Source organism: Strix aluco, chromosome 11, assembly GCF_031877795.1.
Source record: "Strix aluco isolate bStrAlu1 chromosome 11, bStrAlu1.hap1, whole genome shotgun sequence".
Lineage (NCBI taxonomy): Eukaryota > Metazoa > Chordata > Aves > Strigiformes > Strigidae > Strix > Strix aluco.
The window spans coordinates 4698570-4711389 of NC_133941.1; the positions used below are offsets into that span (position 1 = coordinate 4698570).

Below are 12820 nucleotides of genomic sequence, written 5' to 3' on the forward strand. Positions count from 1 at the left end.
CTAACAGTTTGACTTTCCAGTGTCAACCTGAATTCACGGGATTGGCAGCTGGAAATAAACAAACCAAAACTGTAATGTGTTAACTGAACAAGCATGCTTTGGCACTGCTCAGATCACAAACACTGAACTCCACGAGACCATTTTGACCGAGTTTCTTCTAGAGTATAGCTTTATTTTAAAACTATTTCAGCAAATTCACACCTCCAATCCTACGTTCTGTTTCAAGATGGAATTTCAACCTTACTAGTTAATTAAAGCCACCACCTGCAGTGAGCTGGCTTTCAAACTGATTTCCTTTGTCTCTCTAATTCACACACATTAATATTTTATTTTCTACTGAAAAAAAAAAAAATGAAAAGGAATGTCACAAGTGTGCCAAAGATGAGGCAGATAAAATTATTGCAATAAAACAAAGAAAATACACTTGTTACTGCCAGGTCTCGAGATGAATGCTGCATTATACAGACGTTTTAAAGGCTTACAACTGCAAATTGCTCTATTTTACATACTGTATTCTAGCCTATGCATCAAGATCTTGCCTAATTTTTTCTTATTGTAATGAGAAAGGGAAAGGGTCGGGTTTTTATTACCTGAACATTTATTCAATGGAGAAACAAAGACTACATTATATATTACAACACATGAGCTATTAAAACAATGTGACACTATAAAATATGCTGCAATATTCATTATGGGATAAGAAAGCTAAACCTGAGCAAATAAATGTATCTGCCAAACAGTCAGCAATAACTGTACAACTAGAGTTTATAATCTTTAATTATTTAAGAAGAAAAGCAGCTTGTAATAATTAATTTTTATAGGTTCCCTAAATTGTCATTACTAGGTGCTCACAAACCTTTAAAACATGTATCTTTCATCTCTAATAACTCTTCTTTATTTTTAACAACAGATGCAATTGTTCACTTAACTGATTACTTGAAAAAATCATTAACTATTGTTTTTAAAACTTCCACACACAGTACAGAAAACATTTTATTTACTCTCCGATCTGGACAATGCATATACCAACATACCACTCAGCTGTTTACAGGCTCTGCATCTCACAGTGACTGATGTGATACTGTCTTTAGATAGCTTTGAAAATGTTTGGGTTTTTTTCATGACAAATCTGTAAATCACATTGATTTACATCAAATACTTCAGAAACTTGAAGTTGATAAGAATTGCTTTATTTAATTCATTAAAATATATTGGTGAGATAGTAACACCTTTAAAGTTTCTATAAAGTCTATGCATCTTTGCCATGCATTTATAACCAAATGATCAAACTTCTGGTACAGACACCATTCAAAGCAGGTATAGAGGGAAGCTCTATATTGAACAATTATAACCTACAGAAGTGAGGGGAGGTGAGGAAGGTTCCATATTTCAGAAGAAACACATTCATGTTTTTTAAAAATATATTAAAGGTCACAAAATTTTAAATTATACATTAAACTATGAAAGAAAGAACATAAAACTACAGAAGAACAAGAAAGCTTTCAATAAAATCCAGACAACTTTCTTCTTTTCCCAAAACACTTTCAGCCATTGCCTGAGTTACTACTAAAATTTTACCATGGATCTCTCCATGGAAATGATCAGTCTTGAGTATTTCTGAAAAGCTCTACCTCAAGCCACAGAAATCAGCACAAGTTACACAGCAGCAGTTTTGACTGGAAACTAATATGCTACCCCACAGAATACACTAAATGGGTACAAATAGCATCTTGCAGAATCAAGTTCCTATACGGTTTCTAAATTGAGAATTTTACTTACAATATGGGCTTCATTTTTTCCTCAGGAAATGTGTGCGCTATACAGATGGTTTATTTAATCCATTCCTACCTAAATTAATCAAAGCAATCTGTCCCAAAAAAATAAGAGTCTTCATACAGGATTCTGCTGCTATTTGACAAATCGTGTACATTTAGCCAGGAGAAGTTGAAAAATCCTCCATAAAGAAGTTACCACATCTAAAAATAAGTGACATTATTAAAAGGGAAGTGCAATGTGTTATTTAGCATAATATGAAATTTAAACAGTACAATCTCAGATACACTTTAAAATGCTTTTAGTAGCACCTGGTTGTTTATACATCTTCTGTGGTGAAAAGGTCAATAGAAATTCACCTCTAAGGTCACAGTTGCTAAGCAACCATTTTCGGCAGTTCTGCAACACTGATCAAGCGTATTAGGTTCCACTGCCCGGTTTCAGAATAAACCTGCGTAGCATCCTACCTGGCCTTTGAGGTGCACCAATCTTCCCAGCTTTTCCCCAAGAGTGTGGGCACCCATCGCTGAGGTGCTGCTCGAAAGGATACGCCCTGGGACCACCGGCTTCCGGTTCACGAGAGCAAAGGAGAGCTCAGTCTTCAGGAAGACCACGGAGGGCTTGATGAGGTGCTGCCCAAATCTCAGCATGATATATGTTAATCTTCAGGGTCTGAAAGAGACAATAGTTAAAATAATTAAGGGACTGGCTTTGCCTTTCCAAACAACAGGAATAGGACAATCAAATTGTCTAGGCAGCTTCTGAAAGAAAGTTCCTCCTGGGCTCAGCAAGGCATTGGGAGTTTTGGAAAGGTTGGTAGAGGCTTTCCTGAAAGTATCACTTCTTTGAAGGGGTGGTGGAAAAGGCTTGTTTCCAAAGCAAAAATTTCACATATAATTTCTTAAACCCTTTCTCATCATCTTGGCAGGGCTACAGAATTCTAGACAGAGAACATAATTTCTCCCTCCCATTTTCGTTTGTGCTGCATTGTATATATTTGGGTCATATGTGCTTGGAGAAGCACGAATAGTATTTCACATGCCCTTTCCCACAATGCAAATCAATGCACACAGGGTTCACAAAATAAAGAAATCACATTTTCTAAATCAATCTCTCCACTAAATACCTCAATTGAAAAATACCAACAAATTAAGGAAAGCATATTTAGTCATTTTCCATCCATGCTTTCTAGTTTGAGCAACTGAAATGTGAAAAGGATCAATAGTTGTGTGCTACATTTTCTCTTACACAAAGAAAGCCAAAGATTTCCACTTTCATTCACTAAAATTTTCTCTCCTCCTGAGGAGGACGAAAATCATTCTTAAATAGCTAAAGCACAATCCTAACAGTGTCTATTTTAGGTCTTTAAGCCCTAGAGTATTTAAAGTATTTAATACAATCAGAAATATCGAAGGTGGTGCAGGGTAAAATATAAAGTAATGAAGAATTTCATGTGACAATACTTCAGACACATCTAACATTACCTTGCTTGAACCAAGTGACTAATCAGAAAATTCAGTTTTATAAGTTGCTTCAGATGGGGAAAGATACTGTTAGAGATATGGAGCATCTTTTGCTGCAGTTCTTTTCTTGCAAGCCTACTGTGTTCAAGATCCAAACTTGGTTCTTAATCTAAAAGATTTATTTTAATTTAGGGTCCCACTGCTTGTATCTGCTCCAACAAAAAGTACATGTAACAACCCTGTCTAAGTGCACACACTTTGAAAGTGTCTTTGAGAAATGCTTGTTCTTTGGAAGGAAGTTCTGGCTTTTTAGCTATCTGATTCCACAAAATAACTTAACTAAATTAATTTAAAGGATAGTGAATGCATCTAGTCAGGCTTTACACCAAAAAAGCATATATAAAACGTAGCATAAGATACAGTAAGCAATCATTCAAGTAATAAACATTCTAAGCACTGTGTCTTGTTTTACTTTTGAAAATCACAGATGAAAGGAAATGCTTGAGCAGACCACGGAAGACTGGAGATTTTAACCATCCCTGTTTCAGAGATCTGAAAAGGTTTTATAATTATTTTTTTTCCCCCATAAAGTCAACAGAAGATTAAGTGTCTGAGAAGATGTGTCCCTTACTGTATATTAAACCTGAAACTTGACAGCATACAAAAATCAAGTCTCTTTAGCTACTAGAAAAATCGCTTACCAGAGGAAACACCTGCTATCTTGTGCTGATGTCTGAAAAAAATAACTATTAGGAACTTCAACCAATCTTCCTAATTTCTCTTAAGCAGTCCATCAGCAACCCCCCCGTGGGTGTTTCTCATTCTGATTAAAACATGCAAGAATGATTTTACATGATATGATAAAGAGACATGGTTCTCTTCACAATGAAGGAAATGTTTCTGATAAAGGAGCAAAACACATTAAATAGCCAGGACTACCACCCAGTGATGAAACTGTAAGCTAGTATCTCCAGTAGCTGGAAAATCAAGTGTGCCACCACACCTGCCATTGCATCTAGCAATACTATGAACAGAAATAAAAGTACTACCGAGCATTTCTTATTCTGCCTTCCAGACTGCTGAGAACTAAAAGCACCATCCAGAGACATGGAACAGACTTAAACACAGAATCAAGTCTCTAAAATAACAGATGCTGATTTTAAAATCTGATGCTTTGAAATTCGATTTAAGGAGGCAGACAACCTAAGATTTTGGTAATCACCAGGAGAAGTCCTCTTGCTGTTTGCTGCCATAAGCAAAAAAACCAATAAACAATAGCAGGATAGAGTTGATGACTTAGGAAATAAGGCCTGGATCCCATGCTTCAACAACTGAGACTCCAGGAAAGCTGGAAATGGATGACCTGGTGCTTTTGTATTCTAATTATCTATCTAAAATTACTAGGGGCTCCTGGGGGTCTTGACAGTCTAATGGTGACTCTGAAACTTGCTGTTAAAAATAACCAATTCCCACTCTGAAGTGTACGTTGCAAAATCCTCCAGTTGCAGAACAGAACAAATACTGATAATTACAAGAGCCAAGGTTAAATTTGTGCTAAGGGCTTCATGTTAAGGTGTCCTGGTTTTGGCTGGAATAGAGCTAATTTTTCTTCTTAGTAGCTAGAATAGTGCTGTGCTTGGGATTCAATATGGGATTTGCTATGAGAAGAATGTTGATAATATACCAAAGCATTTAGTTGTTGCTAAGAAATCAAGGACTCTTCAACTTCTCATGTCCTGCCCATGTGCAGGTGCACACAAAGCTGGGAGGGAGCACAGCCAGAGCACCAGATCCAAACTGGCCAATGGAATATTCCATCTCTCATAATCTCATGCTCAGTACAGAAAGCAGGGTTGGCTGGAAGCTGTTCTCTCTCTTCTGGGATTGCAGTTTTGGGATTTTTCTCTTGTCTGGGATCTCTAGTTGGGAACAGGCTGGGCATCAGTCAGTACGTGGCAAGCAATCGCATTGTGCATTATTCCTTTGTATTATTAGCATCATTATTATTATTATTATTATTATTATTTTATTTTTATTTTATTTCAATTATTAAATTGGTTTTATCTCAACTTATGAGACTCCTTTCCTTTACCCCTCCCCAGTTCTCTCCCCCATTCCTCGGGGCAGGGATGGGTGAACAAGCAGCTCTGTGGATTCTGGCTGCCAGCCAAGTTTAAAATCACAACATAAGGACAAGGGCATTCCCCAAGGCAAAAGTTTCGCTAAGTCACAACATCGGTGCAGGTAGCGGACTTGGGGCAGACAAGGACCATACTGAAGAGCTGATAAGCAATAAAAAACATTTTTATTTGAACAAGAAGGACAATATAAAGATCTTCTAACTTAAGTATCTAAATATCCTATTCTACCACATATCTAAATATCCTACTATCCTACCTAATATCCTACTATCCATACAATAAAAATGTATTTCTCTATACCCTTTAAACTCTAAGGATTTGCAATCCTATTTAGATTTAATAGCAGACTACTAATCTGGCCTTAAAACCTCCACTTAACATCTGCATAAAAGAGATGTTAAATTAATGGGAAATCCTGAGAGTTCATTATCTCAAAATGGGAAGAGCTAGTAACATGAAGCAGTGGGTAGAACGCACCAAAATGATGGAATGGAGCCCAAATTCCAAAACTGCCATTTGGGTTTACCCACAGTTGAACAGAGCCCTGTAGCCACTAGGTTCTGCTCCAGCAGGTAACCTGTGACAGGCAGGGAAACGGCAGAATTCCCTGGAACCAAGAAGCTCAGTCACAACTGGAAACCAAGGCCCTGACTCTACACATCCCTACATCATCATAGGCAGTTTGTACAACCTCCAGTGAACCTATGGAGAACACACCTGCAATCCACCGTAACACCATAATGGAGAAGTGTCTCTTCAGGATATTCACCATCACCTGGACCCTATCAGTTACTGACCATAATTTCATCACTAGGATTAATTTTAATAAAAACATTCTAAACTGTATGGGGAAAAACACGTATCTGATGGCTCTATCAGGACAATGCCATACATCCTTTTTCATACTTCAGGAGAGATTATCGAAACACATTTTGTCAGTATAAAGACATTCAGCATTTGCCAAAATAATCACATGCAACATTATTCGCCACAGAGTTTGGGTCACCATTGCTCTCTAATATTGATGGGTATTTCATTAAAACTGCATTTTCAGAAAACGCTAAATGGATCCATACACAGATTCTGTGGACCACAGAATTTAGGTTGACTATACCAGGTATTCATAACACACCTACCACATGCTCCTTTACTTATTTCACTACCATCTTGCTAAAAAAAGTCCAGAAAAGATCAGTAAAGTAAAAGCACTGGCCTCACATCTCACTAAGCAATAGTTTGAAGAATCAGATTACAGCCCAACTGAGTTGACCCAGAATTATTAGAATATTTTTAAGTCTCATGCATAGAATAAACGCATATATAAAAACCTTTTCTATTTGTTTACTGTATGTCATTGTTTGAGCTCAGAGGGCAACTGAGCAGCATACGGCCGCTCGCTCCCCCCCTTCCTCAGCAGCACTGGGAAAGAGAAAGTAAAACAAAAGGCTCAGGAATCGAGATAAGGACAGAGAGGGATGAGTCACCCATTATGGTCACAGGCAAAAGACAGACTCATTAGGGGAAGGAAAAAAAGAACATAAATTTTAATACAGACACTAACAACAACAACACTTAACAGACAGAGTAGGACTGTGAGAAGCATTACCACATCTTGAAAACACCTTCCCCCATCCCTCCCTTCTTCCCAGGCTCAGCTTTGCTCCTGATATCTCTACCTCCTCTGCCCAGCAGTGCAGGGGGTAGGGAATAGGGGGTGCAGTCAGCCCTGCCACTTCTTCCACCTTGGAGGCGGAGGGGGGACACATGACTTCTGGCATTCTTCCTCTGTTCCAGTTGGTGCCCCTCTCACAGGACAGTCCTCTACAAACTCTCTCCAACACAAGTCACTCCCAAAGGCACATGGGTCACCCCTACACGTTGCAGTCCTCCCAGCGCTGAACTACAACAACTACAACCCCTGTGGGTTTCTCCCCACAGGGTCCCAGCCTTCTTTGGGTGCAGTCACCTGGGCTGGCGTGGGGTCCCCAGAGGCCACAGGTCAGCCTCTGCTCCTCCAGTGACCTCCATGGGTGCCAGGAGGGTGGCCCTACCATCTCACCACGGGCTGCAGCAGGGCTCTGCACCAGCACACCTCCCCCCACATCTCCTCCTTTCTTCCACTGGCCTCAGTGTTCACACAGATGTTCTCCTTGCAACTCTGCCTCACAACTCCAACTCCTCCTCCCAGATTCCCCTTCTTAAGTACATTATCACAGAGGTGTAGCCACCATCGCTAATTGGCCTGGCCAGGGTGCAAAGGTGGGTCCGACTTGGAGCCAGGGGAGCTTCTAGAAGCTCCTCATGGGGGTCACTGCTGTAGCCCCCTCCCCTGCTACCAAAAACCCCACCACTGACTCAAACCCAGAACATTACACAATAATGTATCTGGATAATATAATTTATCTCTTGATTCAGACTAAGTAAATATAGAATGTGTTTCCAACAAATGTGTCAGTTGCATTGGTTGTGCTGTGTAATACTGCAGACTTCCCAGTGCTGTTCTCTCCAATTCTGAAAAGGGATTATGGGAATTTTTTTTTTCTTCAATAATTATTCATGATCTTGTATACATTACTTGAGATGTTTTCTGCCCTGGTGATCCTCTGCGTTTTTCTGTAAAGCATGATCGTCTGTACTCAGAACCAATACAAATGCTAAAAAATACATTAGGGAAATGAGTAATGGGCACAACTGAAAAATCTGTGGCTGTGCAGCAACACACTGCAGCAAGGCTGGAATATTCCAGAGTGCAGTGAGGCAGGAAACTGCTACCAGCAGAGCAAGTTTTTAGTCATCTGAATTCTACCCTCCTTATTGCTTGAATGGCCTGTAAACAAGCAGAAATCAATACAGTACAGGTGCATGCATGCAGGTCATGAGATGCAAATAGTGTATGCACAAGGTTTCCCAGCTGATTGGAATCACCTCACTAAGTCTGCTCCTCTGGGGATTTCCATTTTTCACATAAAGAGGAGGTCATTGCCAGCTAAAACAGAAACTAAGTATAATTGGTGAAAGATGTTTCTTCTTTAATGATAGTAGTCTTTCTAATCCCTAGTAATAAGGAGGACAATTACATAGTAATGTTAGAAAATGAAAGAAATCAATTTCTGATAAAATTTCAGCCTGGTTTAACACAGTTTCTATTCTGACTATTCAGATAAAAAGTGTATTTACTCTTCTTCATATTGCATGTATACATTACATTGCCTATTTCATCTACCTCATTTTCCTAATTAAATTTCTTTCAAGCTGCGTTCCTGCAGTTGTAGGTGGGAATACAGTATTAAAGGCTAACATAGCAAGTAGTCTAATTTTACAGCCACAACAGATCTCAAATCTGCTTAATCCGTACTAGGAAAACAAAATTTACACTGGCATTCTACATTACACACTGAAAAATATGAGTGCTAAAATTAAAAATGTTGAGATACACTGAAATACCTTCCAATATTATTACAGTTTTGTAACATTGCAAGAACAGGCACATTGCATTTGCCCAGCCTATATAAATACTACTCATACATTTAATGTATTTTTGAGAGGAAATCTAAACACAGGTCTCAATACTCCAAGTTTATTTGGTTTTGGGGGCTAGGGGTTTCAGTTTGTGCTTCATTTTTTAAATAGCATAAGCTGTAGAAGCATGGGTGTCAAATACACAAGGAGAACTCTGAACAGAAGGTAAGGATTGCCTAAAGACAGGTCCCTAGGACATCAAGATAGGTGTCTGCTTGTTACATGTCATCTCTAGAGTCAAACACCAATAGCCTGGAATACTGCTACAAATTACTTTCTCTGCACTGACTATAAGGAGTGATGGCACTAATTCTTTAAGGCTGTCTTTCTGCCTCCATAGACCTCCCCATTGGATGCTTAACTGAGATTGTGCTGGTACTCCAAAATACCTCTTTATTTTATCATATAATTAATTACTTGACCTTAATGACAAGGTGTTGAGATCACCACCCGCTGGGAACCAAGCTCAAGGCTTTTGCTGAGCAATCACGTGAGCATTGTTCTAGGAAAGCTACAAATCTGGTTGTAATGAGAGAACACAAGATAATACAAAATAGGCTGTTAACATAAAATGTGTATATTAAAGAAAACCAATTACAATACCATTATCTCTCTGTGCTAATATAAATGAATATTTTAGAAACAATCTGAGGAGCATTCTTAAATTTTAAAGTTTGCCATTTTACCATATTAACATCACCTGTTCATTAATTTTGACGCTCCTGATTCTGCTACTCAATTTCACTGTAAAAACACTGCAAATTTCTATGTTGAAATGAGAACAACTTAGTTGATTAATTTTTTTTAAGGTCTTACAAAAAAAAAGTATTTAAAAAAAAATTCAGCAAGATAAAACAACTTGTGTCACACACTGTAGTTACGGGAACAAAGTAGCTCTCCAGTAACTGCTGTTTATGGCTAACTTCAGATTTTTCCATCACATTTTCTAAGCTGCCCTTTATCCTATAAAACTATATCCTTAACTGCATATTTGGCATTTTTTCCCTCTAGAAGGTTTGATTACGTGGAAAGTGATATTCCTATTTAGACATCTGAATTCCACACCATGTTCAAGAAGTGATGTACAATGAAGAACTGCCCTGCATGCTATCTCCCCTCTCTTCATGCTTTATTATTTTTCACTCATTCCCTCCCCTTGCTGCCACTTTGTGAGGATGAAATTCACACAATTCAGAATATTACTTATCTAACCCAAGCACATAGCAATGAACGTCCTTGTTCCTAGCAGCCAGGATTTGCCATTTTGATCAAAGAATACTTAAAAACACTAATGAAAAGAAATAATTTTATTCTAAAATCACTCAGTTTTTCTACTAGCCTTTTGTCCCTAGAGTGGCTTTATCTCTCAGCATCTTCCACTCCCACCCTCGTACAAGATTTAACTACATATTTTGAGTTCTTCCAGTTTCAGAAAATGGTCTCTAATTAAAAAAACCCTCTCCCTCTCAGTGAGCCAAAATATCGCATGCTACTGCTATTTCTGTTCTGAAAAAGCCAAGAAGAATTACAAAACTAGAAAAGGTGCTCAAGTATCTTTGACAGCCATAGCCTAGATTCTCTCCATGGGGATGGTATTTAATGCTCTACATGGGGTTGAAAGGAAAAGCTTGTGTGGATTATTTTCCATTTTCACCACCCACAGAAGCTACTGAACAGAAAGCCCATTAAATGTGATGCATGCAACCAATCCTGGCGGTGTTGACAAGGACCGATTTTTCATGTCATACGCAGATTATGATGGACTTGAATCCACTACACGTGGCTTCTCCTGCTTAATCTAGCAGGGAAGAAAACATCAAAATTATTACTGTTTAAATATATTGCCATTTTCTTAGCATGGTCAATCAAGCTAAATTATCTACACTCAAAAATAAAATAGACTGTGGTGCGTTCCATAGTACCTAAGCACCTTGATATGTGTGATGCTAAGGGTCATCCATTTGCAATCCCATAGCCTGCCTTCCCCTTGCAGCTCTGCTCGCATTCACTCAAGCTGCAGCAGTGTTTCCCAGCCTCTCTGGGACAGTATTTTTCCATTCTGCTCTCACAAAATTGATCTCACAGTCTTGCACCTGGAAGCCCTGGTATTTCTGTTACGGCAGATTCTGCTGGGGCATGACTGTGACCACCATGAGAATCATCCCTTCCTCTTCCCCCTTCTCCTACTGCCTGTTTGTAGCTTTTGGGTTACATGAGTGGACCCAAGAACATGCCTACGCAAAGCTTACTGACCAAGCAGCACCCAACCCCGAGCACAGCACACTCCAGTTAACAGCATCACAAGCAGGAGCCTGAGGGAGGTCTGATAAGCAGGTCCTGACGAAAACTAGATAGTTCCCAACTGTACTGGGTCTGACTGGGATGGGGTTAACTTTCTTCACTGTAGCTGCATGGCACAGTGTTTTGGCTTTATAACTAAAAATGCTGACAACACACCAATATTTTGGCTATTGCTGTACAAGGCTTTCTATTTTTCCTCACTCTGCCCACCACCAGTAAACTGATGTATGCCTGTCTTCCCCTGTGACTCCTGATATTAAAGCTGCATGCCTCTAAACCTGTCCCAACATCCTTTGCACAACCAGTCTAGCGCTCAACATAATACACTTAAAAGCAGAAGATGCACAGAATTCAAACAAAGCACTGTTAGCCTATTTAAAAGCTATAGGTCAAATACAATACCAGCATACACTAGTTGTATTTGAATCTGAATTTATAGCCCCAGAATAAAGCAAAACTCAGATCCATTTTAAATGTCAGTAGAGACAAATTAAGTTTTAAGGGGAGCCTTACACACTACATTTTCCTGCTGCCTCCCCTTTGGATATTCACCTGGTTTGGTTCTTTTTCCCTTTTATTTATTATTTATTTATTTTTAAACTAAACTTTATACATTTTTTTTCAAAATTGTTCCTCTTCAGGCATTAAACAGCTTCTCTATTGCACCTAATAAGCTGATGTGTGGGTATACACAGGACCATGTATGTAAGTCTGTCCTCAGTGTCCTCTCTCCTAGTCATCTAGTCCGTCATTGCCATAACTTTCAGAGTCTTCATTTAAAAAAAAAAAATTCAAAACAAAACCCCAAACCAAACCAAACAAACAGCCTTCCCACCCCCCCAAAAAACCACCACACACCCCACCAAACCAAGTCAAACTTCCAGACACCCAGGTCTTTGTTGATCAAGAAGGATACAGACACCTAGAAGGAAGTGAACGGCTCTGTAGCAACACTGTAAAGCAATCACAGCATTGACAAATTAATCAAAAGTCGCAGAATCAAGCTAGATGTCAAAAGCAATATACCATCCACAATACATGTAGAGGACATAAATATTTTTAAATGATATAGAAGTAGTTGTCAAATTCATTTCTATAGCAAGCATTTTGAAAGACAAATTAGGCCAAATTGTTTGTTTTTATAATTCAGGTAAAGAGTGCAAAGTTATACACAATAAATGAAATTGTTTGTAGAGGCAAAAGAACTACATTAAACAAAGAAAAATGAGGGCTTAGAAGTGTCATGAAAGCACTAAACACACTTGCACTCTTCAACCATTAATATGTATACCCCGTTCACTAGAAGATAACTTATATAGCATTTAACCATACTGAGAAACAATTCTGGCAGTGGAAGCTCATTGCCTGCCTTTGTGTTCAGGTTACAGCTCAACTTTTCCATACACTAGGAATAGTTTCCAAATATGACATTAAATGTTTCTTGCTATTTTGACACTGTAGCTATACCTGCACTTTTACTTTTTTTAAAAAAATTTATGATGACTCACATGAAATAAAACTCCTGTCTTGCATTATGTTGGACTTGGTTTATGTCCATTTTATGCCAGAATACATAAACAGGAACTTAAAACACTGCAATATTACAGAAGATATCTTTGAAAC

General features: G+C 38.6%; 1 protein-coding gene across 4 annotated transcripts in view; it reads right to left on the reverse strand.

The window, feature by feature from the left end:
• Positions 1 to 12820, reverse strand: part of FHIT (fragile histidine triad diadenosine triphosphatase) — a 620171-nt gene that overhangs the window by 422633 nt on the left and 184718 nt on the right. For all 4 annotated transcript variants that reach the window (XM_074835874.1, XM_074835877.1, XM_074835875.1 and 1 more), the window contains one exon: positions 2324 to 2445. In XM_074835874.1, the coding sequence (XP_074691975.1) occupies positions 2324 to 2423 (100 nt within the window). In that variant the 5' untranslated portion in view covers positions 2424 to 2445. The remainder of the gene's footprint in view (positions 1 to 2323; positions 2446 to 12820) is intronic.